Source organism: Dasypus novemcinctus, chromosome 2 (genome assembly GCF_030445035.2).
Source record: "Dasypus novemcinctus isolate mDasNov1 chromosome 2, mDasNov1.1.hap2, whole genome shotgun sequence".
NCBI classification, from domain to species: Eukaryota; Metazoa; Chordata; class Mammalia; order Cingulata; family Dasypodidae; genus Dasypus; species Dasypus novemcinctus.
Genome location: NC_080674.1, coordinates 114,200,762 through 114,227,777, shown reverse-complemented (window position 1 = coordinate 114,227,777; position 27,016 = coordinate 114,200,762). Strand labels below are relative to the sequence as shown.

Sequence of the window (27,016 nt, the reverse complement as noted above, 5' to 3'; positions counted from 1 at the left end):
TTAGTTTCCTTTTGCCACTTCTTCATTTTCCTGATATTTTATTATAATGCTGCTCAGTTCTGATATTAGCAGTGAGAAATAGTATAACTATCATAACTATTTTTAGAAGGAAAGCATAAATAGCTTCTGCTTAATTTGAGTCTGCATGATCTTTTTAGTTTTTTTTCCTGCTTTGTAGAATTTAAAGGTGATATACTAGAAAAGTTTTCATGACATATTTGTATTTAATACCTCAAAGGAATTCTCACCAAGAATATAACTAAAATTCACCTTGACACTTTCAGATGAAGGAATTTTGGCCACTTAAAATATATATATATATATATATATATATATATTTTTTTTTTTTTTTAAGATTAATTTATTTTTCCCCCTCCCTCCGTTGTCTGTTCTCTGTGTCCATTTGCTGTGTGTTCTTCTTTGTCTGCTTGTATTCTCATTGGGCAGCTCCGGAAACTGATCCTGGGACCTTCCAGAGTGGGAGAGAGACTATCATTCTCTTGCGCCACCTCAGCTTCCTGATCTGCTGCATCTCTTATTCTCTCTCCTCTATGTATTTTTGTTGCGTCATTTTGCTGCATCAGCTCTCCCCATGGGCTGGCACTCCTGCACAGGGCAGCGTTCCACGTGGGCCAGCTCACCACATGGGCCAGCTTGCCTCTATCAGGAGGCCCTGGGTATTGAACCCTGGACCTCCTATATGATAGACAAGAGCCCAGTTGCTTGAGCCACATCTGCTTCCCAGATTATATATTCTTTATAAGAGGAAAATTATTTAAATGAATGCATTACCCCCTTTGTCCCTGGAAACTTCTAAATGATCACTTAATCACTTCTGAAACTTTACACTCCATGGAATAAATATTGCAGCTGGTAGCATGCTCTGAATTGACAGGGACTGAGCACCACCTTATTAAATTAGAACTGTAAAAGGAATTTTAATAGACAGCATATAATTACCAGACTTGGAATTAGACCAAAGAGCTAAGGTTAACACCCTGTTCTTTTGAAATATAGCCTGAGAACTTTAATAACTATTTGAGGATAAGATAACTTGAGTTTAATAGAACCTTTCAGCAATGCCAGCACATTTTAACCTTGGTCCTAACTCTGAAGAGAGGCATGCCATCCACTGACCATTTCTTATATCACTTAGGGTTTCTTTAAGGTTTTTCTGTCCCTAGGACTTAACCTTGCTTTAAAGGTAAAAGAAACAAACCTTGCTTAAGGTTTTTAAGAACAAATTTTATTGCTTTGATTTTGATAGAATAAAATGAATGTTTGCCATTTAGTTGGTTTCAATTTGAATGTTCAAAAAGAATTGATTGAAACTTTCTTTAAGTGCTAGACTTTGTTCCACCTTCTCTGAAAATGCAAATAATAATGCTCCCTGTTCTCACAGTATTTAACAGACTTGTGAAGAAAAAGTAATTATTCCGAGGCCAAATCGCAGCTCCTTTTTTCTTTGCTATAACTTAGCTGAGAGCTACAAATAGCTCCCCTGACTTCCCCTCTACCCTCAACATAGAAAACATACAGCAGCCTAAACATGAGCAGCCAGAACAAATATCTTAAAAAAAAAAAAAGTAATATTTTAGCATAGCTATTTATCTTGTTTCCAAGTTTGTAAAAGTTTAGAAGGAGTAAATTAGGGATAAGTGGGTTTGTTTCTCAGGCGTGCTTGGTAGAGTGATTACAAAATCCTTATATTAAAGGAAAAGACTATAAAGTTGTAAAAGGCATGGATAATTCAAAAGGCATGATCATCTGGGCTAAATTAAGCAGCCTTAAACCTATGAACAACTTCTTTAATATCACTATATTACGACACAGGTAAGTGTTTATAATGGTGCAATGTCCCAGAAAGTTTAGATTATGTTCAGTATACTATCCTTGAAAATGCAGTGAATTATATGTTTTTAAAAATTTCCATCATAGTATTTTCAATAAAATTCAAAAAGTGTTTTTCATTCTAGTATAACAAAATCATCTAAAATTTCACTTTTAATTAGGCTTCTATATAGTTAAGGTTTTATTAGTGTGTGATAAGTGCCAGAAAAGACAGACAAATCTGTTCCTTTAGGGATTTAAAAAATGAGAAATTATATTTGGCTGGTTTTACTTCTGTACCTTACTTCTACCTAAGGCTATACTTAAATATCTTATTTATATATAAATCACACATAATTTTATTCCATATGTAAAAAAAGTTTTTAGTTCACAATTGAATGTATAGTGTAACATTTAAGTGAGTTATCATTGTCTGCTTTTGAATATAACTCTAAACCCTAACAGGACACACTACAGTGAAAGGCCATATGAAAATCAAGGTGGTACTTAACTTAGTTTTTACTTTGAGAAATTAAAAACATTTAACTCACCCACATTTAAAATGAAGAGCAAATGGATTCTCACTATTCTATGATCCTTTTATTTATGTCCTATCTGTTCTCTTGATTACTCTCCTAGAAAAGTTATTTTTAAAAATCTTTTCTGCTTTTGGTGTTAGTTCTATATACACCTTTCAGTCTTAGGATAACTTTGTCTCTTGTTTTTCTAGAGATACTGAATAGTTAAATGTATACTTTCTTGGTTCTTCTCCTTACACAATATGTTAATATATATATATGTATTTTAATGAAGAGATGTAACTTTTCTCATCCTGTGCCAACCATCATTTCTGATTTCTTACTTTATCTATTATCCTTACTCCTAGGTTGCTATTCTATCTACCCTTTTATGCTTTAATTTTTCTAAATCCTAGGGAGAACCATCACTTGATCTTGCTCCATATACTAGCTATTACCTAGTTGTGTTTTCTTTTGCACTGCGGAATCTTCATAATGAAAGTTCCATACCCGTTGAAGGGTATTCTGCAATTATCCACTCTTTTTATCCACCTTGAAATCCAACTTCTGGTGTTTTTTCTAGTGCCAACAGTGACCACCTCATTTCCACATCTATTTGACTTCTCTCAGTACACATTTTCTTGACTTCTCCGCTCCTAATGAGGCTATTTGCTCACCCTTTTTTTTCAGTTTCTCTTCCATTGACCTTTGTTGATTTCTTCTTGCTCACTCCTCTCTAGAAGAGGGGTCTGCACACTTAAGAGCCACAGTAAATATTAGGTTTTATGAACCAAGAGGCAAAATCAAGGAAGTATTTACAGGTGCTTATATAACCATTTAAAATGTGACCATTTAAGAAGGCAAAAAACCATTATTAGATAAAATGGTCTTAGGTACTGGCCAGATTTGGCTTGTAGGACTGGGTTATAATTTGCCAACCTCTGGTGTAAAGAAAGACTAAAGTTAATTGGGTGGCCATGAGGCTGATATTGTCATTGAATAAAGACAAATCTCTATAGAGTAGGTTTTCTTCTGTAAAGGAAAGGAGAAAATAGTGAGGTGATAGGAAATCCAGTTGCAGTGTGTAAGCTGTTTATATTATAAAAGAAGCATCTACTACCATTATTAAATGCTTATTAACATTTTCCAAAAATTGTGATAAGCATTTTACTTGTAGTGTTCATTTAAACATCAGTGTAGACCTGCACAGTAAATATTAATGTTCATATTTTACTAATGAAGAAACTGAGCTTAGAGAAGTTAATTGCCCATCTTTAGCTAGCAACTAAGCCAGCCGGTATCCTAACTCAAATTTGTCTTCAAAGCCTGCTTCTACCAATTTGTTACTCTGCTTGTAGGGGTGAGAAAGAAGGCAGTGGATGGAACTTTCACCTGGCATTAAAATAATTCATTAATATTTTCAATAAAGAAATTGCCTGTGGTAGGTTTTTTGTTTTGCTTTGTTTTGTTTTTTAATCATAGAAGATATTAACCATAGTTGCATAGTCCTTTCTGACAAGTTGCCTAGTCCTTTGACTAGCCCTCTGAGCCAGTTTAGACTTTGAGAGCTATAAATTGGTAATAGATACTAAATTTGAATTTTAGTATAGATAATGTTCAGAATGAACTATTAATGGGAAATTAATTTTTCTATCTCATATCACAAATATGTATTAATTTCTAGAATGTATTTGAAAGAGGATTAATTGTTGGCCCATTGCAAATAAACTATATCACTAAAAGTTCTTTTTTGATGAAATTATACAATTCTTTGGTATCTTAAAAGCACTTCACTATTCAGGCTACTCTCCTTGGTAACTTTGCTGGTAAGTATTACAGAAACTGATTTTATACTCATGAAAAATAACCTTTATAGAAGCAGTTGCACAAGTGGATTGGACTAAATAAACAAGTAGTCTAGTCCATAAATAATTAAAAAACAAGAAAAGTGATTTTATAGATGAGAGATGGTCTTGAAAGAAATAGGTTCTCATCTGGTCCTAAAAGGGGAAAAAGATTTTGAAGACGTTCTTGATGGTAGGAGGAGAGGATGAGGCAAAAGTTCACACTCGGGACAGTATTTGGAATAGTGTATTCAGGTAAAGGAAAAGTTGACATAAGAATGTACTAGTAATTGATACCAGATTGTAGTAAATGATTAATGCTGTTCGAAGAAGTTTAAACAATTTTTTCTGTAAGCCAGTATTTTTCAAAGTGTATGAAATTATATTGACACACGTAAGTGTTTCTAATTTTAATAATTATGTCTTTATCCTAATGTGAATTAGGAAAATATATAGTTCATCAACTGTGGGGCTTAGTGACTTTTACTGCTTAGGAAGTAACTACATATATTTGAATTTAGAAAAAAAGGAAAAAAATTTGCTAACAGATTTGATGACTTACATAATAGGCACTGTTAAAATGTTATATATATTAACTCATTTATCCCTTACATTATATTCACCTGATATGTGAGGAGATGGCACAGAGAGGTTAAGTAACTTTCACAAATAGTAAATGATAGATTCAAAACCAGGCAGGCAGACTCAAGAATCTGTGTTCCTAACTATTGTATTTTAGGGTACAGACATAATATACGCCTGTAGATAAACTCAGGATTATAGGCAAATTATTTAAGTTTGTGAAACCCTGCTTTAGGGGGAAAAGTTAAAGGTTTTGGAGTAATATAATAAATGAACTATTTGGTATAAATTGAAGTGATGGTGACACTCAAAATATATATATATACACATATATATATTTTTTTAAGATTTATTTTGCTCCCCTTCCTCCCGTTGTCTGCTCTCTGTGTCCATTTGCTGTTTGTTCTTCTGTGTCTGCTTGTATTCTTGTTGGTGGCACCGGGAATCTGTGTCTCTTTTTTTGTTTTGTCATCTTGCTTATCAGCTCACCGTGTGTGCAGTGCGACTCCTGGGCGGCTCTCCTTGCAGGGCGCACTCCTTGCGCAGGGGCAAATTAATTAAAGAGATCTTACCCTAAATGTTAGACATATCAAAATAAGTGTTGGTGACTTAGCTTTAATAAATGAGAAGCTTTGTAGAAAAGGAACTTTAGCTAAATAAGCTCCTTTAGAACTATTTTCTGTATTAGATTTTGTTGCTGATATAAATCTAGAAATTGTTTACTGGATCTTTGGATCTCATTATTCTTTGGGTTCTAGAAAATTTTGTAGAATACAGGCAATTTAGGTTCAAAACTAAATGAATCAATACCTCTTAATTTTGTAAACTTCACCTCTCTAATAAAAGAATAGAAAAAAAAGGGAGGGGGGAATAGAATAATTTTTAAGTAAAGCTATGGAGAAAATAAGATCTCTAAACAGGCATATTTCTAACAGGCTGATATTAATGCCCTTTCATCAGCAATATCTAGACGAAACACCGTAATACATTTTTTTCCCTTTTATTTATTTTCTCATAGTACATTTTGTACGCACTCTTTTCAAGCTATAGCATTCTTGAGTTGTAGACTTCTAGGCATGTTCAACCAGTAATGAGAATGCCAGTTTTTCTTGAACTTTATGTAAATTAAAATGTACTATATGTATCTTAAATCTAACTCCTTTTACTCATCATTGTATTTTGTGAAATCCGTTCTTTGCTGATGACAGTAGTAGGTCAGCCTTTCCAATTGCTGTGCAGTATCCAACTGTATGTATATACCACATTGATTCCTTTTTCCTGTTGATGGACTTTTGGCTTGTCTCAATTTTTGTGGCTATTATGGATCAGGATTCCATGAATATTATTGTGCACGTGCTTTGGTAGACGTATGTAGTCATTTCTCTTGGGTGTATTCCTAGAAGTGGGATATAGTAGGTGTATGTGTACCTTTAATAGATACGAGCAAAAAGTTCTCAAAAGTAATTAAGACAATATACTTTCACGTCAGAAATATACGAAATTTCTGATTGCTCCACGTTCTCACCATGTTTTGATTTTGTCAGTCTTTTTCCTGTTTGCCTTCTCTGAGTGGTATATTGTGTGCCATGGTTTTGATTTGCATTTTCCTGATGAGTAATCATTTTGAGCACTTTTTCATGTACATATGAGCCATATGGGTATTCTTTTTAGGGGGGGAGGGGATTCCTGCTCAAATTTTTGTCTGTTGTTTAATTGTGTTGTCTTTTTCTGTAATTGATCAAAAGTTATTTCTATAGTCTTCCTACAGATCCTTTGTTAGATTGGTTCACCATGAATATTTTTTCTTAGTCTGTGTTTTGCTTTTTATTCTCCTAATGGCCTTTCTTAATGAACAAATAGTCTTAATTTTAGTAAAGTTTATTTTAGCATTCTTTAAAAAAAAAAAAGGAAGAACCCCTTTTATTAGGTAAGCTGGGCCTATGTTGCATTCCTTCTCCAGGGTGTTTGTGCTCTAAAGCCTGTTGGTTACTGAAAATGGGGAGTTAATTTTATTTTTGTATTTCTCACCCCTCAGAACCCAAATTAGCACTGGTATTTGTTAATAGCCTCTTCATCTTTTGGATTTGTCTGCCTATAGAAGGAGAAACTCAGTAACAAGTTCTGGATATTATTAATAATATCATCTTAAAGAGTGTAGAATATGTAATTAATTTCTTACCAATTATTACTTCTTTTCAGAAACATAAACTAAAATTTCTTACTTTTCATTTTTACGAAGTAGAGCATGCAAAGGGAACTCTTTCAGGGGCTTCTTGACTGAAATGATTGATATGATTGAAAGGGCATTTAAGAATTATTTTCAACATTGGTAAGTAATATTTTAACCTTGGGAAGTATAGGATGATTAGTTCTTTAACAACTTAAGAGTGGCTACTTAAATGTAGCCTAATATAATTTACCAAGGTTGTTTATTAACCCTGTTTATTGTACCTTTTGTTTCCTCATCTAAATATCTTCTTGAAGTGATCTTTATTTTGCATTCAGGGGCCTACATGAAGACTTCAGTGAAGATTTGTCAGTGCTGCTTTTTAAAAATATATATTTAATAGAGAAGTTGTGGGTTTACAGAACAATCATATATTAAATACCAGATTTCTATACACTACCCCACCACCAACACCTTGCATGGTGTGAAACATTTGTTAGAATTGATGATGGAACATTTTTGTAATTGTACTAATTTATTCAACAGTAGTTACCTTTATTACATTTTACATTACATGTAATTTTTCCCATATACCACCCTATTATAACACCTTGTGTTAGTGCCCTAAATTTGATAAAATTCATGAAAGATCATTCTTGTACTATTAACTGTAGTCCATCATCTACAGTAGGATTCACTGTTATGCAGTTTTTTGTTTTATCTCTTAATATTTATTCCAGTAACATATGCATCCTAGAGTTTCCTCTTTTAACCCAATTCATCTACATATTAATCATTGCTGCTAATTACACTTGCAATAATGTGCTGCCATCACCACCATCCATTTCCAAACCTTTACTATCAACAAATAAAAATTCTGTATAAATTAAGCATCGACTCTATATTCTCTAACCCCAGTATATCCCTTGATAACCTGTATTCTAGATTCTAACTCTGTGAGTTTGCTTATACTAATTACTTCATGTCAGTGAGATCATACAATATTTGTCTGACTTATTTCGTGCAGCATAAATGTCTTCAAGTTCATGTGTGTTGTCACATGCATCAAAACTACATTCCTTTTTAGGACTGAATAATATTCCTTTGTATGTATATACCACATATTGTTTATCTCTCCATTCGTCAGCTGATGGGCATTTAGGATTCTTCCATCTTTTGGCAATTGTAAATTATGCTGTTATAAACATTGGAGTGCAAATATCTGTTCATGTCTCTGCTTTCAGTTCTTATGGGTATATACCTAGAGGGAGGATTCCTGGGTCATACTGTAATTCTATACTTAGCTTCCTGAGGAACTTCCAAATGTTTTCCACAGTAGCTGCACCGTATTACATTCCTACCAGCAATGAATGACTATTCCTATTTCTCCATATCCTGTCCAATGCTTGTAATTTCCTGTCTGTTTTTTTTTTTTTAAAAACATTTTATTGAAGTATATCATTCATACACGAACATACATAAACAATAAATGCAAAGTAAAAGTTGTTAACTTACAAAATAAACATGCGTAACATACAGGGCTCCCAGTTCTCATATACCTTTCATCACGTTGAGGAAGTTTCCTTTTGTTCCTATCTTTCAGAGTGTTTTAATTCAAGAAAGGATGCTGGATTTTGTCAGACATCTTTTCTCTGTCAATGGAGATCATCATGTGTTTTTTTCCCCTTCACTGTATTAATGTGCTCTATTACATTAGTTGATTTTCTTATGTTGAACCACCCTTGCATACTTGGGGAAAATCCCACTTGATCATGGTGTATAATTCTTTTAATGTGCTGTTGAATTTGGTTCACATGTATTTTGTTGAGGATTTTTGCACTTATATTCATAAGAGGAATAGTTCTGTAATTTTCTTTTTTCATGGTGTCTTTGTCTGGCTTTGGTATTAGAGTGATGCTGGCTCATAGAATGAGTTTGGTAGTGCTCCCTACTGTTCAATTTTTTGGACGAGTTTGATCAAGATTGGTATTAGATCTTCTTTGAATGATTGTTAGAATTCACCTGTGAAGCCATCTGGTAACTGGGCTTTTCATTTTCTGGGAGGTTTTTGATGACTGTTTCAATCTCATACTTGTGATTGTTTTGATTAGGTCTTCTATTTCTGCTGTGGTCAGTGTAGGTTGTTTGTGTGTTTTGAGGAATTTGTCCGTTTTGTCTATACCATCCAGTTTGTTGGCACACAGTTCATAGTATCCTCTTATGATCCTTTCAGTTTTGTACAGACAGTGATAATGTCCATCTTCTCATTTCTGATTTTTATTTATTTCCATCTCCTTTTTTCTGTCAGTCTAGCTAAGGGTTTGTCAATTTTATTGATCTTTTGAAAAAAACTTTTGGTTTTGTTAATTCTGTTGATTTTATTCTTAATTTCATTTATTTATGCGCTAATCTTTATTTCTCTCCTTCTGCTTACATTGGGATTAATTTGCTCTTCTTTTTCTAGTTCCTTAAGGTGTGCAGTTAGGTCTTTGATTTTAGCTCTTCTTTTTTAATATAAGCATTTACAACTATAAAGTTCCCTCTCAGCATTGGCTTTACTGCATCTCATATATCTTGATATGTTGTGCTCTTGTTCTCATTAATCTAAGATATTTACTGCTTTCCCATGCAATTTTTGTTTGACTCACTAATTGTTTAAGAGTGTGTGTTAATTAACTTCCATGTATTTGTGGACTTTCCGCTTCTCTGCCTGTTACTGATTTTCAGCTTGATTCTATTATGGTCAGAGAAGATACTTTTTATAATTACAGTCTCTTAAAATTTTTCCTCTTTAAGGCTTTCTGCCTCTGGTTTCTTCCCCATCAGGGGTATCCCACTAAGGGGAGTCAGATTGGGTCAACCCAGAAAGGTAGGTCTCTCCAGAGACATCCATTTTACCTTTAAATGGTCCAGCCAACAGAAACTGCACTGAGTGAGCACACCACTTGCCAGCCTTTCTACAGTAGTCTTTCTCTTTCTACCCTCTACCCCAGGGGCCCCTTTTGTATGCAGTACTCCTCAGTGGGTTGTATTCTGCAGGGGACAGAGTGAGGGTGGGGAAAGTGGACCGGAGCATTGAAGATAGAAATTTCTCACCAAATGTTTTTCTTTTTTTTCAATTCAGCATTTGTTTAGTCCTTCTTCAGTCTCTGACATCCTCCAGAGTTCTAAACAAGTGGGATTTGTCCTTTTTTTTTTTTTTAACTGAATTTCTGATGAGGTTTTTTTCAGGGGATATCTTGTTACCATGTTGAAGATATCACTGTTAGGGCTGTTTTTTATGAATGTAAATCTCTCTTCTTTTATAAACATAGACTAATCCTTTTAAATTTTGTGTGAAGAGGGAAGGAAAACAACCAGTTAGGCTTTTTTTTTTTTTTGAGGTACCATGGCCGGGATTCATATGTGGGAAGCTGGCACTGAACCACTGAGCCACATCGGCTCCCTTGAGTTGATTTGTTCATTTGTTTGCTTGTTTATTTTTATTTTAGGAGGTACTAGAGACTGAACCCAGAACCTCCCATGTGTGTCACATCCACTCCCCCAATTAAGCTTTTTAAAACATGGCAATAGTGGAAATTTTTTCATAGATGATATGTCATCAGTTGTCAATACATAATTAGAAAATGATATTATAGTTAGGTCAGCTGATCGTTAAATCTCATTATTCTAGGTGACATTTAATTTATTGTTACCAAATCGTATTTAAACTTTTATCCAGAAATATGTTGAAACATGAAGAATCTACAGACACTGTGGAATTATATACTTCTGTGAAAGGAAATAATAAATGTAGTATATTCCATAACATATTCATATGCCCTCTTCATCTGGAAAAGTTACATTAGCTGAATTTATTTGTTGATGTCATTATTTTGAAAATATTTTAAAAATTGAATTGGCACCTGGTGAAGCATGAGGCCTCAGCAGTCTACTACCCTATACCACAGTGCCTGGGAAACATTCCTAATAATGAAAATAACTCAGTATGTAATGATTCTGTTCTAAATTTGCAGTTCTGAATGCAGTGATGGGGAATGGTCTGCATCTTTGCCTCATCGGTTTTCTGGTACAGAAAGAGATCAGTCCTCAAGTGATGAAAGCTGGGAGACTCTGCCAGGCAAAGATGAAAATGAACCTGAACTACATAGTGATAGCAGTGTCCCTGAAGAAGAAAACCAAGAGTTATCTCTTCAGGAAGGGTATGTATGTTTACCAGTGAGTTGTATTGCTTTTATATGTATTGTAGAAAAATGGTACACGTATAGATCATATTCAAATATAACCCAAAGTAATGAATAACAGTAATTAATAGCAATGCTATTAATTGCATTAATAAGTGCTATCTTGGAGAAATAGTTTGTTAATAATGCTAATGATTTTTTTCATTATGCTTTTGATATTTAAAAGAGAACAATTAAATTGCCATTTTCATTTCAGTATCTTTTATTGAGATACAATGAATGTTTCCAATTTTGTTTTATTGAACAAAACTTGGTCATTTAAAAGGTCATTTTGGCTGAGTTAAATATGAGAGAATTAGAGTTGCCATTGCTTTCCAGTGAAGTTAGTGGGAAGAGAGAAAGGCCAGCCTCAAGAAGGAATTCAGTAACTGATTCACTGAAATGTAGGTAGTTTTCAAAGTTGAAGCCTTAATATTCTTGCCTAATTGCATTCAGTGATATCCCCAGAAAAATGTTAAAAGTCAGTGATTGAGGTAGATATCTTTATATTTTCCTTACTTTAATGGGAATGCTCTAGTAAGGGTTGTCAAATTTGTCCTACAAGGAGCCAGATAGTAAATACTAGTCTCTGTTGCAGCTACTCGCCTCTACTATTGTAGTTTAAATATAGCCATATACAATATAAATGAATGGGTGTGACTGTCTTCCAACAAAATTTTATTTTCAAAAGTAGGTGGTGAACTCTAAACCTGTGAGCCAGTAGTTTACTAACCTTTGTGCCACTATTAAGAAAAATCTACCTTTTTATTACCTGTGGGTTTTACCTTATTGATCAAATATTACATTTGGGAAGAGAAGGAATACAAAATATAAAGGTTAAAAAAAATGAAATTTGAGGATTGTGGGAAGATGATGTCAGACTAATGGTTAGAGCTCAGTGCTATCACAAAAACAACAGAGAAAGAGCCAAAAGCTGTCCAAGGGTCCTACTCTGGGAGTCAGCAGACCAGGACTGTGCTACACAACTCCCAGGGAGGTGAGGAACAGAGAGATGAAGAAACTAAAACAACAAATGTAAGTTACCAAGCCCCCGTACCTACTCCAAAGATGTTAAGCTGGGGTAAAACCCCTGGATTGCTACAGCCAACTAAGAGGGGAACAGACATGTTCCTTCCTGTCAGCTGTTTTATGGGAGAAGGAAGAGGGAGTCAGTGGGCTTTTCTTCAGTGAATTTGGCTAGCAGAGCCTGCCTTTTTTTTTTTAAGATTGATTGATTGATTGATTGATTGATTGATTGATTGATTTGTTTATTTTTAATTTATGTTCCCATCCCCAGATGGTACACTCATCTATCTGCTCATTTGCTCACCTTCTCCAGGAGGCACTGGGAACTGAACCTAGGACCTCCTTCATGGGCTGCAGTGTCTGTTGGTTTGCGGCCTCTGCTTCTTATGGTGGGGACAGAGTCTAGCTCCTTGCATTCGGAGGTAGCATCTAGCTCTGTTGCACTGGGAGCTGGTGTCTATCTCTGTTGTGTTGGGAGGCAGCATTTAGTCCTGTTGGAATGGGAAGTGGCATCTGCTCTTCTTTTAGGAAGCACTGGGATCCCAACCTGGGACCTCCCATGTGGTAGGAGGGTGCCCAAGTTGGTCGAGCCACATCCACTTCCCAGAGCCTGCTTTGAATCTCCTCTCTGGAGATTCAACACAGAAACCTAGGAAAGCCCAGACTGAAAGACCTACATGGAAAGTTGTTCCTATAAGCACCATCTGCTGGCCAGTGTGGCAGTTGGCGTGGACAAAAACTTCCCAGTTCTCTCTGTATCCCTTACCCCTGGGAGAAAATCTGCACCCCACTAGTGAGTACCTGGCCCGATAGTGATAACTTAAACCAGGCTATTTTAAAGACTTAGATTAACTTCAATCAAATATCAAAGAAAAGCTATGAAAAAAAAAGAAAATCAGTAGGCAAGAAGAAGAAATTGGCCATCAGAGTAAATTCACCAATTCAGATGCCTACACATCATCAAAAAAATTACAAGACATACTAGGAAACAGGAAGAGATGGCCCAGCCAAAGGTGCTAAACAAATATCCTCAAGAGATACAGGATTTGAGAAAATTAACCAGTGATAGTCACACAACTCTCCTAAATCATGTCAAAGAATTTAAAGAAATATGACTAAAGAAATAAAGGATATTAAGAAGACACTGGGTGAGCATAAAGAACAATTTGAAAGCCCGCAAAGAAAAGTAACAGATCTTGTGGGAATGAAAGACAAAGGTACATAAGAGCAGATTTGAGTTGCTCAAAGACAGAATTAATGAATTTGAAGACAGAACATCTGAACTGGAAAAGGCCAGAGAACAGAAAGAGAAGAGAATGGGAAAATGAAAAGAATCTCAGGGAAATGAATGACAATGCGGAACGCACAAACTTTTGCATTATTGGTGTCTCAGAAAGAGAAGAAAATGGAAAAGGGGCAGAAAGAATATTTGAGGAAATAATGAATGAAAACTTCCCAATTCTTATGAAAGACAAAAAGATCAATATCTGAGAAGGACAACACACCCCAAAACAGAACAAATCTGAATAGACTTACCTTGAGACACCTACTATTCAGAATGACAACTGTCAGAGATAGAGGATTCTGAAAACAACAAGAGAAAAACAAAACATCACTTACAAGGGAACCTGGATAAGTTTAAGTGCTAATCTCTCATCAGAAACCATGGAGACAAGAAGAAAGAAGTAGGATGTATTTAAGGTACTGAAAGAGAAAAACTGCCAGCCAGAGTTCTGTATCCAGCAAAACTGTCCTTCAGAAGTGCGTGTGAGTTCAGAGTCTTCACAGACTTCAAAAACTGAGAGAATATGTTACCAAAAGACCAGAATTACAAGAGTATCTAAAGCAAATGCTGCAGCTTGGCTGGAAAAAATTAGGGTGAGAGACTTGGAAAAGAGTGTAGAAATGAAGATTATTAAGAAAGATAAACTAAAAGGTAATAAGATAGATAATAGACTGATATGACACCAGAGAACCAAAAGACAAAATGGATGAAGTAAGTAATGTCTTTACAGTAATAATATTGAATGTTAATGGACTGTACGCCACAATCAAAAGGCTTAGACTGTTAGAATGAATTAAAAATAACAGCCATCTATTATATATGTTGTCTACAAGAGACCCCCTCAGATGTAAGGACACAACCAGGTTAAAAGTGAAAGGTTGAAAAAAGATATTCTATGCAAATAGTACCAAAAAAGAGCTGGACAAAAATAGATTTTTTATTAGCCAAAGGGGTGCTGATACAAAATACCAGAAACTGGTTGATTTTTATAAAGGGTATTTATTTGGGGTAGGAGCTTGCAGATACCAGGCTATAAAGCATAAGTTACTTCCCTCACCAGAGTCTATTTTCACATGTTGGAGCAAGATGGCTGCCAACACCTGCAAGGGTGCAGGTTTCCTGGGTTCCTCTTCCCAGGGCTTCTTTCTAGGCTTAGAGTTCCTCTCTTCCCGGGGCTCCAGCTTCAGACTTCGGCATCAAACTCCAGCATCAAAACTCTTAACATTAAAAACCCTTAACTCTGTCTTTTGCCATGACTTTTATCTGTGAGTCCCCATTCTTTGGTGGGTAGGGACTCAACGCCCTGCTGGCACAACAGGTTTACATAATTACTTAATCAAGTAAACCTGTGAATCCAATTTAATCTAATATGCCCATGAGGAAAAGATCAGTTTACAAACATAGTCAATATTTCTTTTGGAATTCATCAATAATATCCAACTACTACACTCCACCCACTCCTGGTACCAAGCTGTGTTAGTCAGGGTTGTCTAGGGAAACAGAATCAACAAGGGATATCTGTCAATAGTATGCGATTTTATAGAGTCTCTCACGTGACCGTGGGGATGCACAAGTCCAGGTTCCACAAGCCGGCTGCAACCAGGGGCTCGAATGAAAGTCCAGTGAAGGGTCTTGATGAGTTCTGGGAGAAGTTAGCTAACCAAGGATGAGCTGGAAAATTCTCACTCAATGCTGAAATCACTTCTGCTTTTAAGGCATTCAGCTAATTGGATAAAGCGTCACTTATTGATGATGGCAATCTCCTTCATTGATGTAATTGTAATCAGCTATTACAATTACCATTGACTATTTACCACTACAGTAAAGTCAGTAGTGACTACAGTCCATAAATGCCCTTGTATTACAGTTAGCCCAGTGCTTGTTTCACCAAACAACCAGGCACAATTACTTGGCCGAGTTGAGACAATAGCCTAACCATCACAGATTTCAAATGCAAAACTGTGAGAGGAAGAAGGTCATTATATATTAATAAAAGGGGCAGTTCACCAAGAAGAAATAACTATACTAATGTTTATGCACCAAACCTGAGTACCCCAAGATACATGAGGCACACACTGGCAAAATTGAAGGACTAAATAGATGTCTCTACAGTAATAGTTAGAAACTTCAATACAACATGGATGAACCTAGAGGTCATTATGTTGAGTGAAGCAAACCAGACAAAAGGACAGATACTGTATGATTGCACTATTATGAACTAAATAAATTGTATAAACTCATGGAGTTAATAATTACAATATAAGACACCAGAAAACAGAGTGAAATTAGAGAATGGAAAGCTGAGGTTTAATCTGTGCAGAATTGGTCAAAAAGGTTGTTTGTAAATCTTTGGAAATGAATAGAAATGGTGAAAGCATATCATTGTGTTTGTAACCAACAGTACTATTGTATGGGTATGACAGTGAGTGAAAGGGAAAGTCTAAGGTCATATATATTACTATAAGGAGAGCTAAAAACTGTAACATGGGACTATATAAGATAGTAAAACCACATTTAAAGCACAAGGATGGGTGATATTGCATATATAAGACTGTTTTTATAAAATATAAATACAAATATGCCAGAGAGAAGGAAAGTGAATAGCTGGTATATACAGGTGGGGAAGCATAGAGAAATTGAGAGGTGATGAATTTTGTTTTTTGCTTATTATTTTTATTATTGGAATAATGAAAGTGCTCTAAGAATGATTGAAATGATGCATGCACAAATATGTGATTACACCAAATACCATTGGTTCTACACTTTGGATGGAGTCATAATTTATTAATATGTTTCAGTAAAATTGATTTGTAAAAAAAAAAAAATTACATTTACAATACCAACTAAAAGAATCAAATATCTAGGAATAAATCTAACCAAGGATGTAAAGGACTTACACAAAACAGAAAAGTATAAAACTTTGCCAAAAGAAATCAAAGACCTAAATAAATGGTAGGGCATTCTATGTTTGTGGGTTGGAAGAATTAATGTTGTTAAGATGTCAGTCCTACTCAAAGCAGATTCAGTGCAGTAACAACCAAAATTCCAACAACCTTCTTTGCAGAAATGGAAAAGCCAGTCATCAGATTTATGTGGAGGAATAAGGGGCCCCAAGTAGCCCTAGCCATCTTGAAAAACAATCTTAAGACTTCTTACAAAGCCACTGTAATCAATACAGTATGATACTGGCCCAAGGACAGACTTATAGACCTACGGAATAGAGAGCTCAGAAGTCAACTCTAACTTTTATGGCCAACTTATTTTTGACACATAGGTGAAAACCACTCAATAGAGAAAGAATAGTGTCTTCAAAAAATAGTGCTGGGAAACCTGGATTGCTATTTGCAATAGAATGAAAGTGGACCTGTTCCTCATACCATATACAAAAATCAACTCCAAATAGATCAGAGACCTAAATATAAGAGCCAAAACTATACAATTCAAAGAAGAAAACATAGAAGGATGTTTAGGACCTTGTGTTGGTGATGCTTTCTTAAACATCACATCCAAAGCACAAGAAACAAAGGAAAAATAGATAAATGGGATCTCATGAAAATAAAACTTGGGTTTCTCAAAGTGAAAGTACAAGACCACCTACACAATGGAGAGAAAATATTTGGAAACTACATATCTGATAGAAGTTGAATATCTAGAATATATAAAGAAACCCTTCAGCTTAATGAAAAAAAAGGACAAACAGCTCAATTTTTATAAAAAGGGCAAAAGACTCGAATAGACATTTCTCCAAAGAAGATACACAAATGGCCAAAAAGCACACAAAAAGATGCTCACCATCTTTAGCCACTAGGGAAATGCAAATCAAAACCACAATGTGATACCATTTCATACCCACTATAGAAAAGCTTCTATTTAAAAACAAAATTACAAGTGTTAGGGAGGATTTGGAGAAGTCTGAACACACATTCATTGCTGGTGAGAATGTAAAATGGTGTAGCCACTGTGGAAGACAATTTGGAAGTTCCTCAGGAAGCTAAGTATAGAATTACATTTTCAGAATTTTGGGCTCTCCAGATAATACCAGTATAGCTTTGACTAAATGGAAACAAGAATCTCCATATTGGTTAAAATTAAACCTCATTTCACTCTTGTATTTTGCATTAATTAAAGGGATGGTTTCTGAAATATTGGTAAGACTGACTGTAGATTACTTTTTAATGATACAGGTTTTAGTGCTTTGGGAGTATTTTATTAAACCAATTTCTGGCAATTTATTTTGAAAAGGTTGGTATTTCTAGTTGAACTTCTCTTGATAAAAAGATAAAATTATAAATACCTTAAAAATAAGAATTCATACACATGGTAAAAATGAATTCAAACAGTATGAAACGATCAAAAAATGCAATTATATCCAATTTCCTTTGAGCTTGTAGAGATATTTTATGCATATAAAAGCGTTCCTCTCTACCTTTTTTTTTTACAATTGGTAGCACATAAATACATACTGTTTAGCATCTTGCTTTTGTATTTTCTTTAGTACAATACTTTGCTTGTACATCCTTTTTTTTTTTTAGATTGTTCCATTTTCATGCATATAGATATGTTTCGTTCTTTTTAAAAAGCTCTGTCAAATATTTTATTATGTGAGCATCTTACAATTGATTTCCTTTGACATTTACATTGTGTTGCATTTTTAATATTATAAGCCATGCCACAAAGAAACCTTGCAAATTTTTTAGGAGAAATATCTACAAGTAGAACCACTATGTCAATGAGTATGCGCATAATTTAATAGCTATTGCCAATTTTCTCTACAAAGAGTTACTTGTATAGAAGGAGCAGTTCTTACCAATACAGTATGAATTACCTCTTTTTTCAAATATTTACCAATACACATTATATTATCAGAAATTTTTATCTTTGGCAGTAGTTGAAAAAAGAGTATTTCACAGTTATTTAAATTACATTTTTCTTATTAAGAGGTAGACCGTCTTTTCATTATTTAAGCCCATTTCAATTTCCTTTTCTGGCAACTATTCATATCCTTTGTTTCTTCTCTTGATATATGTTGATCTTTTTCCTACTGGTTTGCTTTTAAATATAAAGCTGCTATTAAGGCCTTTCATCTTATATTATAATTAATTTATTTCAATTTGAGTTTTGTGTCCATATTTTTGATGTATTGACTTTTCTGTATGTTTTTTCTTTAATGTGTATTTTGTGAAATTTACCAGTCATATTTGTCTATGGATTCAGAGTTTTGCATAGTGCTTTAGAAGTGCCTAACCCACACTGAGATTTTTTAAACCTTTATTTCACAATTCTTGTAATACTTGTATTGTTTTGTGTATTTAAAAAACCGATTTTGGGGAAGTGGATTTGGCTCAAGTGATAGGGCCTCTGCCTACCGTATGAAAGGACCAGGGTTCGATCCCTGCAGTCTCCTAGTGAAAAAGAAGAGAAAGTGTGCCTGCGCAGCAGCTAAGTGCCCACGTGGAGAGCCAAGTGCCCATGTGGCAAGCCAAGTGCCTGTGTGGGTGCCTGCGTGGTGAGCCAGTGCCCACGCAAGTGAGTCATGCAGCAAGATGATGCAGCAGAAGAGAGGCAAAGGGGAGAGTCAAGGTGAAGCACAGCAGAGACCAGGAACTGAGGTGGCACAGTTGATGGGGAACCTCTGTCTATGGCAGAGGTCCCCAGGATTGAATCCCAGTGAATCCTAGAGAAGAAAGATGAGAAGACAAAAAGAGAAATAGATACACAAGATAACACAGCAAATGGACACAGACAGTAGAAACAGCAGGGCAGGGGTGGGGAAGGAAAAAAAACGATTTTGAAAAAATTAAACCTGTAATTTATTTAGGGGTAGATAATGCCATGGATTTAAACCTCCCCTACTCCCTTCCTTCAGATGAATATCCACCTGTCCCAAAACTATTTATTAAATGGTGCTTTTCCCTACTGTTTAGAAATGCTTCCTTTATCTTTTCCTTCGTTTCTTTGTCTATACCATAGATTTGTCTGTCCCTATTTTTGTGAGGTTATAGTCTAGTTGGGGGGGGGGTGAGAGACCAACAATAAATAAAATAAGGAATTATAAATTAAAAGATAAGTTCTTTAGTAACAGTAGAGCAGTGCGATAGCCCATGACTAGAAATCCACCTAAACTGAGTGGTCAGAACAGGCCTCGATGAAGAAGTGACATTTGATCTGACTATCAAGAAGGGAGTAACTCTATGCAGGGATTTTGTTGAAGACGTTTCAGGAAGAGGAAAACAGACCAAGGGTAGAAATGATCTCCATCTAGTCCAAGAGTGGACAGAATAGTAGAAGCAGAGTAGACGGGAAAGAATAGTGAGAGAAGTTGGAAAAGTGGGCAGGAAGAAAGCATGCATTATGTAAGGATTTATAGGCCAAGTTGAAGCCTTTGGATTTTGTTTAAACTGTGAGAGCAGTGTTTAAAAATTCAAATTATTTAGGATGAATTTTTATTTTTCTTCCACAAAAAGAGAAGATACAGAAGCACAGATAATTCATACATCAATACATCCCTATGTGATTAGGAACTATTTTTGTATATACATATGACCCTATAACAAATTTACTTCCTTTTTAAGTAATTTTGCAACTAAGGAAAACACTTTTTTAGAATTGTAAAAGTACCAAGAAATTAGAAATTGACAAGTAATCTACTTGCACCCCTAAATAGAATTCTTTAAAGGACAATTTATGATGTATTTTAAAATACTATTTTTTCTTCCTTTAAAATGTTTGTATTAGGGAACAGACGTCTTTGGAAGAAGGAGAAATTCCTTGGTTGCAATACAATGAAGTCAATGAAAGCAGCAGTGATGAGGGAAATGAGCCTGCCAATGAATTTGCACAACCAGAAGCTTTCATGTTGGATGGTAACAATAACCTTGAGGATGACTCCAGTGTGAGTGAAGACTTAGATGTGGACTGGAGGTATATAATGCAGCATTATTAGCATGCTCAGTTACATGCTCACTGAGTTGAATTTGTTCATGATTCTAAATTATGAAATTTGAATCTCTGACAGCTAAGAAGTATTCTGATTTTCCCATCTATTAGAATCTCCTCCTCCTTCAAAGTTCATTTCAGATGGCAGTACTACATACTCTTTTCTACTTCTTCCAGTCAGTTACCTCTTCCTTCTTTGACCTTTAGCTCTCTTGAAACTAACCTTATATCCTCCTTATTTATTTTGGGTTTCTGACTTTTTAATTTAGCTTTATATGCCTTATAACACATAACATAGTGCTTTTTAAAAAAATTAAAAGATCCTTCATAAATACTACTTGAAGAATTTCAAAATCAGTGATTAAGTCAGAAAAATCAGAATAGAGTTCTCCTTCACTGTTTTTCCTTTTCCTTCATTGTTTGTAAAATATTGAAGGTATAATTGTACCTTTCCAGAGATGTTGAAAGTATTAGTTTACTACTAAGCTATACGATATTCTTCATAGAAATCATTCTGTATGTCTTGGCAGTAAGTTTGTAATTTTAATGATAGCACAGTGGTTGAAATAAAAATTATTGTTGTGCTAACTTGTGTAACTAAGGATGTTTCTAAGATAGTCAAACTCTGATAGGAATGGGAAGTCAGTAGTTTGTCTTTAGATAGAATAAGCTCAGTTTTACAGATCCTGAATTTGAGGTAATGGTAAGTTATCTACCTAAGATGCCCTGTACCCTGCTAGAAATGTAGGTCAGGATCTCAAAATGTAGGTCAGGATCTCAAAAGGGAGTTTGGAATTAGGTAGAGAATTATCTGCAGAGAGGATAAATGAAGAAATGAGCTTGGATGTAATTTTCAAGGGTGCAAGGTTAGATAGAGAGAAGAGGTCTAAGGACATATTAAAGTATCCAGATTTGAAATGGAAGAAAAGGAGAAATCTGTGAAAGTCTAGCTATGGAGGGAAGATTAGGACCAGATTAAGGCATATTTTTCTTCAAGGAACTCAAAATCCTTTGTGGGGGGGAAATAAAAATAAGCAGTTAGGACTTGAATGTTTTTTAAGCTGAGTAATAGAAGGGGAAGGTGGCCTATTTCTTAGAAGAAGAGAAGAGAGATTAATAGAAAAGCATTGAGAAAATATTTTTAAGCTCAAAGTAATTAATCAATTCAAGGTAAGAGAAGAAAATGAGGCTTTGACTACTAATAGAATTAAAATAAATGTGCTAACTCTATCATTTTCTCATCTAAACTTAAACTGAAACCTAAAATAAACAGGAGAAGTATAAGGGAAAGAAAAGGGAGAAAGTACTGTCTTTATTCTAGCATAGTGTAGTCCCTAGAGCTAGAACTAAAATATAGAAATAATTTTCCTACCAACTTTTGTGTAGTGAGTGTGGCAGCCTCTTGGAAGAGGTTGTAATATCTTAATTTCTTATGCTTAGAACTTTAACTTTTCTATTGGGTTTTTGTTAAATTAAGGTTTTTGCATGAAATGCATTTTTGGCAAACATTGTATCACTGTGCTAATACAGTTGTTTCTTGACCATAAAGATTTCCCAAATCATGGATGTATATTTTTTTCCCCAGCCTGTTTGATGGATTTGCAGATGGACTAGGAGTTGCCGAAGCTATTTCTTATGTGGATCCTCAGTTCCTCACATACATGGCACTAGAAGAACGCTTAGCTCAGGCTATGGAGGTATTTTAGTAACTCTAGTACTCATATAAATTGATGGGATGCAAATGATAAAAATTCAGTGTTACAAATGTTTTTTAAACTACTTTTAAAAAAAGGTGAATAGTTCTAATCAGTTTAATAACAATTACTGAACGGTGATTGCCACCAGTATGTTTTATAAAGTACTTTTGACATCATGCAATTTGCCTGAAATTGTAAAATCTTCCAGAATGGAAAATGTTTTGCTTACATATAGAAAATTACTCATTTTCATTTCTGAATTATACAGATTGGTGAGTCTGAATATTTTATACTTGCACAAGTGTATTTATGAAGGAAATTGAAGATCTCTTAAGGATATATATTACAAATAACTTTGTTTCTTTTGTTCTCATGGCTTCTAAATACTATCTTGCAGCCTAATGCGGTTAGGAAATGTGCTCCCTACCCCCTCCTCCAAGTAAGCACCCTAAATAATTGTGGCACATTTGATGCCAAATTTTGTCTTGTATTTTTTCCCTTTTTTAAGTAACACAGAAAATTTGTTCTAAATTGTATTTGCCTAAGGTCAAAAGTCCGAATCTTATAAGTCTTTATTTAAATTACTATTTTCAAAGTGATTCAAACTGAAACTTAAGAGAGTAATAACTGGTAAATGAGCTAAAGGTAAGGGGGAAAAAATTGAGAGACAACTTTCAGAGGCATTATAATAACACTTTATCTTAAAATTTTTTTGAGATGATAAAGTTCAGTTTAGATTGGTAAATTAGATAAGGCAGATAGAGATACCTGTATACATACATATACACATGCACATACACACTTAACTATGTCTGTTTTGGCATCATTTTCTTTACCTCTGTGTAATCTTCCATGGAGATCATTGCTCTAAACTGTACTTTATAGTGTATATTTTTCTCCTAATACTGTGTACTAAGAGAAAAAAGTCAGAAACAACATCATGATAAACAGATATATTTAAGACTTTTGTCAGACTATTTACCAGAACCTGCTTTGCCAAATTCATACACATATGAAGTAATGGGATAGCATGATAACTTATATCAGAAATATAATATGTAAAGATTAAGGATTTGTTATAAACCGGAGAGGTGACATTGGCCTCTAGAAAGAAGACCTAGAGATTGATCGGGGAAGGTCATGCTAGGTACCAGCAGAGTGAAAAAAGATAAGAGGCAAGAAAGAACATGTATGTCCAGAGAGCTTACAGTCTGATACATTATTGTCTTCTGCCATTAGGGAACCCAGTAGTACTGCCAGCTTTCAAAGTCACTCTTACCCCCTCTTCTGCTGTCTCTTGATTAATGGCTTTAAATGTCCGTCTTCCCAGAAACCTAGCAGGTTCCTCACATTGGTGGTACTCAGCTTTATTTTACTTGAATTTGATTGAGATATGTTTAATCCCTGAAGAGTTGATACACTTTCCTATAACTCCCCAGAAATCTTTATTTTTTCATGTCTATTATGCATTTATTCAATATGAAAAATGAAAGGTAATTTATCGTTGTCCTTTTAGATTTAATACTAACATTGTTTAAATGAACAACAAAAAATAAAACTTTTTTGTTTTTCAAGCAGCCCTATCCCCTTGTGTCACTTTTCACTTTCATTTCCCTGTTAGTTTTCCAATATCGGATTGACTTTTCTTTTCAGGGAGAAGCTTTGGTTCTCATATTTTGTCTATTTGTATCTCAAATTTGAGTGTGGACAGGGTAAAATATCTTAAGACCTTCAGCTTTTTAAAACAATGGTGTTAAAACTTTTTACTCCCATTTTGAATAAACATGTATCTCTTGCACATTTTTATGTTGCCATCTTACATTTTTCACTATAAATCTAAGTAATATTTATTGCTCACCCTATCATAGATTGAGGAGATTGAGTTGTTAAAATTACTAGTAGTAAGCCAGTTTATCAAAAACACATTCCCAATTTTGATAAGTGTTTTAAACATCAAGTAAAATTTTACTAGACTGTACCTCCTAATGAGATGGAAGTTTTTTTTTTCCTCCCCTATTACTTTATTAGTGGATTTTATTATTTTCCAAAAATGAGACAGTTCTGCATAAATATTATTTCTGGTTTTCACTTTATGGATAGAAACTTGAAAAACCTTCACATAAATATATCGATAGGGATGGAAGGAGTCTATCATAATGTCACTTGTTCTTCTGAGTTATTTTCCAAAAATCATATCAACTTGAAAAGTTATATAGATCTTCCTTCAACTTCTTTTTTTTTTAAGATTTATTTTATTTTTTCTATCGCCCTTCGTTGTTTATGCTCACTGTCTGCTGTCTGTCCATTTGCTGTGTGCTCTGTGACTTCTTGTCTTCTGTGTGCTCTGTGACTGAACCTGGGACCTCCCAAATGGGAAAGAGGCACTCAGTCACTTGCACCACCTCTGCTCCTTGCTTTGTTGTATCTCTCATTGTGTTTTTTCTTTGTGTCTCCTTGTTGTGTCAGTTCCTTGTTTATCTTCTCCAGGAGGCACTGGGAACTGAACCCAGGACCTTCCATGTGCTAGGTGGGAGCTCATTCACTTGAGCCACATCCACTTGCCTCCTTCAACTTTTTTGAAAGCAGAAAATTGGAAACCACTTATAAAGATTTGTTATTCAGTCATTAGAATCAGTTCAACTCTAGTATTTCAGATTGCCCCCTTGACATGAGTAAGAAATAAGCTTTAATTTTGTAAAGTAGAAGAAAGGTGACTATTAAAATGAACGTGGAAACAAAGAACCAGCATGATACTGTAACTGCAGATAACATTCTTAGGTCAGTTTGAAGATTACATAAGAAAGTTAAGGATCTGGAAATTGATTGTCTTAAGACTTTCCATTGAGAGCTGATGTGGCTCAAGTAGTTGAGTGCCTGCTTCCCACCCTGGGGGGTGGGACTTTCCATGTCTGTGGACCCCTTGGGAAGTCTTCTCATATTCCAAGAGCACCTAATTTATATACACTGAGTTGTTGGTACTAGGAAGCTAATATGTGGAGGTTAAGAGCATAGGCTTTTGTGTTAGATTCAGTTACGCTAGGTGATCTTGGAAATTCACTTAACCTCTGAGCTCAGGTTCCACATCTACAAAATGGAAATAATCTTCACAGATTATTGTGACATTAAGCATTTAACAAAATGCCTGGTACATGGGGCATGTGGTAAATGTATGTATTCTTAGGTGTATTCAAATCAGAAGTGTCTTAGTTTGCCAAGGCTTTTATAACAAAGTAATTCAGACTAGTTGGCTTAAACAACAAAAATGTATTTTCTCAAGGTTCTGGTGGCTTAGAAGTCCAAATTCAAGATGTCAGGAGGCCATACTTCCTCTTAAAGGGGAGAATCAGTTCCAGGCCTCTCCCCTGGCTTTTGGTGAGTGGCCTGCAATCCATGGCATTCCATGGCTTTTGGCAGTATAACATCACTGAGTTTTTCACAAGGCTCTCTCTCTGTCTCTCTCCCTATGTCTCATTTCCTCTCCTTGTAAGGACATAAGTTATATTGGATTAGGGGTCACCCTAATCCAATTTGGCCTCATCTTAACTAATAACATCTTCAGAGATCCTGTTTTTCTTACAAAAACTTACAAATAAGTTCACATTCATAGGACCAGGGATTAGGATGTTAACATGTCTTTTGATGGGACATATACAATTCCATCCCTAACAAACAGATAACTAAGTAATAAATAATCATCCAGTAGATGCATTCCATAATCCAGATTCAGTGGCTATTCACAGTTTTAAGTTATTTGTTGTAAATCTTCATTCTTTAAAAACTAAATTTTATTCTTGAAAAATTAAATTTGGGTTGACAAAGGAGAGTGTGCTACTTTAATCCTAGATATATTCCACTTTGGGCTATTTGGCCCATTTAGTTGCGCTATTTAGTCTTTCTGATACTTGGGCTAAAAATATGTTATACTGCCTAAAGGTGCAGATAGATTTTTATAGCAGTAGAAAAATGGTCTTTCTGCTCTTGTTGCTTGTAAGTAAGACCAGATCACCTTAAATGTAAGTAAGTACCAAAGGAATAAATGATTTTTACATATATGAGGCTCCAGGCATTTATTTGCATTGCAAATGTGCAGATAATTATCAAAGATAATGAACCCATAAGGCAAATATATATTAAAGTATATTTTGCCTGAAATAACTTCTCAAGATAAAGTTACTATATATTACAGTAACCCTTCTCTTATTTAAATGTAGCAGAGATGATTTCTTGCAGATTATCCTGTGAAGTATCCAGAAATTTAGAGGCTGTTTATTGTCATAGTTATGTGAGAAAGAAAAGAACAAATTACATGCTTTTTCCTTCCATATTTTATCCCTGTAACATGGGATTGGAGTAACAAGGGATTGGCTAGTAAGAACTAAGAATAACTAAAAAACATAGGAAAAACACATATAAAGAGCAGCCACTACATTCAGGCTACAGTAGGGTACCCAAGGAAGAGCCCCCACTGAACCCACAGAGCTAAGATCCAGATCTTGGTCGAGGTGGCCCATCTGTGTTCAGCTGAGTAGCAAGAAGTTACTATCGTTGCTGTGCTCATGGAACTTGAATGGAAATCTGCCCTACGGCAATATATATAGTTCAATGTATTGCTGTATTTAACTATAGCAATATAGTTCATTGCTATAATAGAGAAAGCCATTCATAAGGAGGTATCTAACTAGAAGTCCTCTACTACAAAACCTTCCAAGGTGATGCTGGGGAAAGCTGCTGACCACATGCATTGCAAGAGCCAGCTGCTAAAGAAGCTGTGTACCCTGCAGGAGCCTAAGTGCTAGAGAAAGCCACACTTGCTATATAGAAGCCTGCCAAGCTTCAAAGCCAAGAACCAGAAGCAAGGTGCTTTTTCTTGTGCAGTGTTTCTCTACCACCCTCTATGAACAAAGTTTA

The 27,016-nt window shown here is 35.0% G+C and overlaps 1 protein-coding gene across 1 annotated transcript in view; it reads left to right on the top strand.

Annotated features, from left to right (window-relative positions):
• PJA2 (praja ring finger ubiquitin ligase 2) overlaps positions 1–27,016 on the top strand; it is a 74,237-nt gene that overhangs the window by 36,221 nt on the left and 11,000 nt on the right. The window contains exons 5-7 of the mRNA XM_004484086.5: positions 10,958–11,143; positions 20,211–20,396; positions 21,997–22,108. Coding sequence (XP_004484143.2) covers positions 10,958–11,143; positions 20,211–20,396; positions 21,997–22,108 — 484 coding nt within the window. The remainder of the gene's footprint in view (positions 1–10,957; positions 11,144–20,210; positions 20,397–21,996; positions 22,109–27,016) is intronic.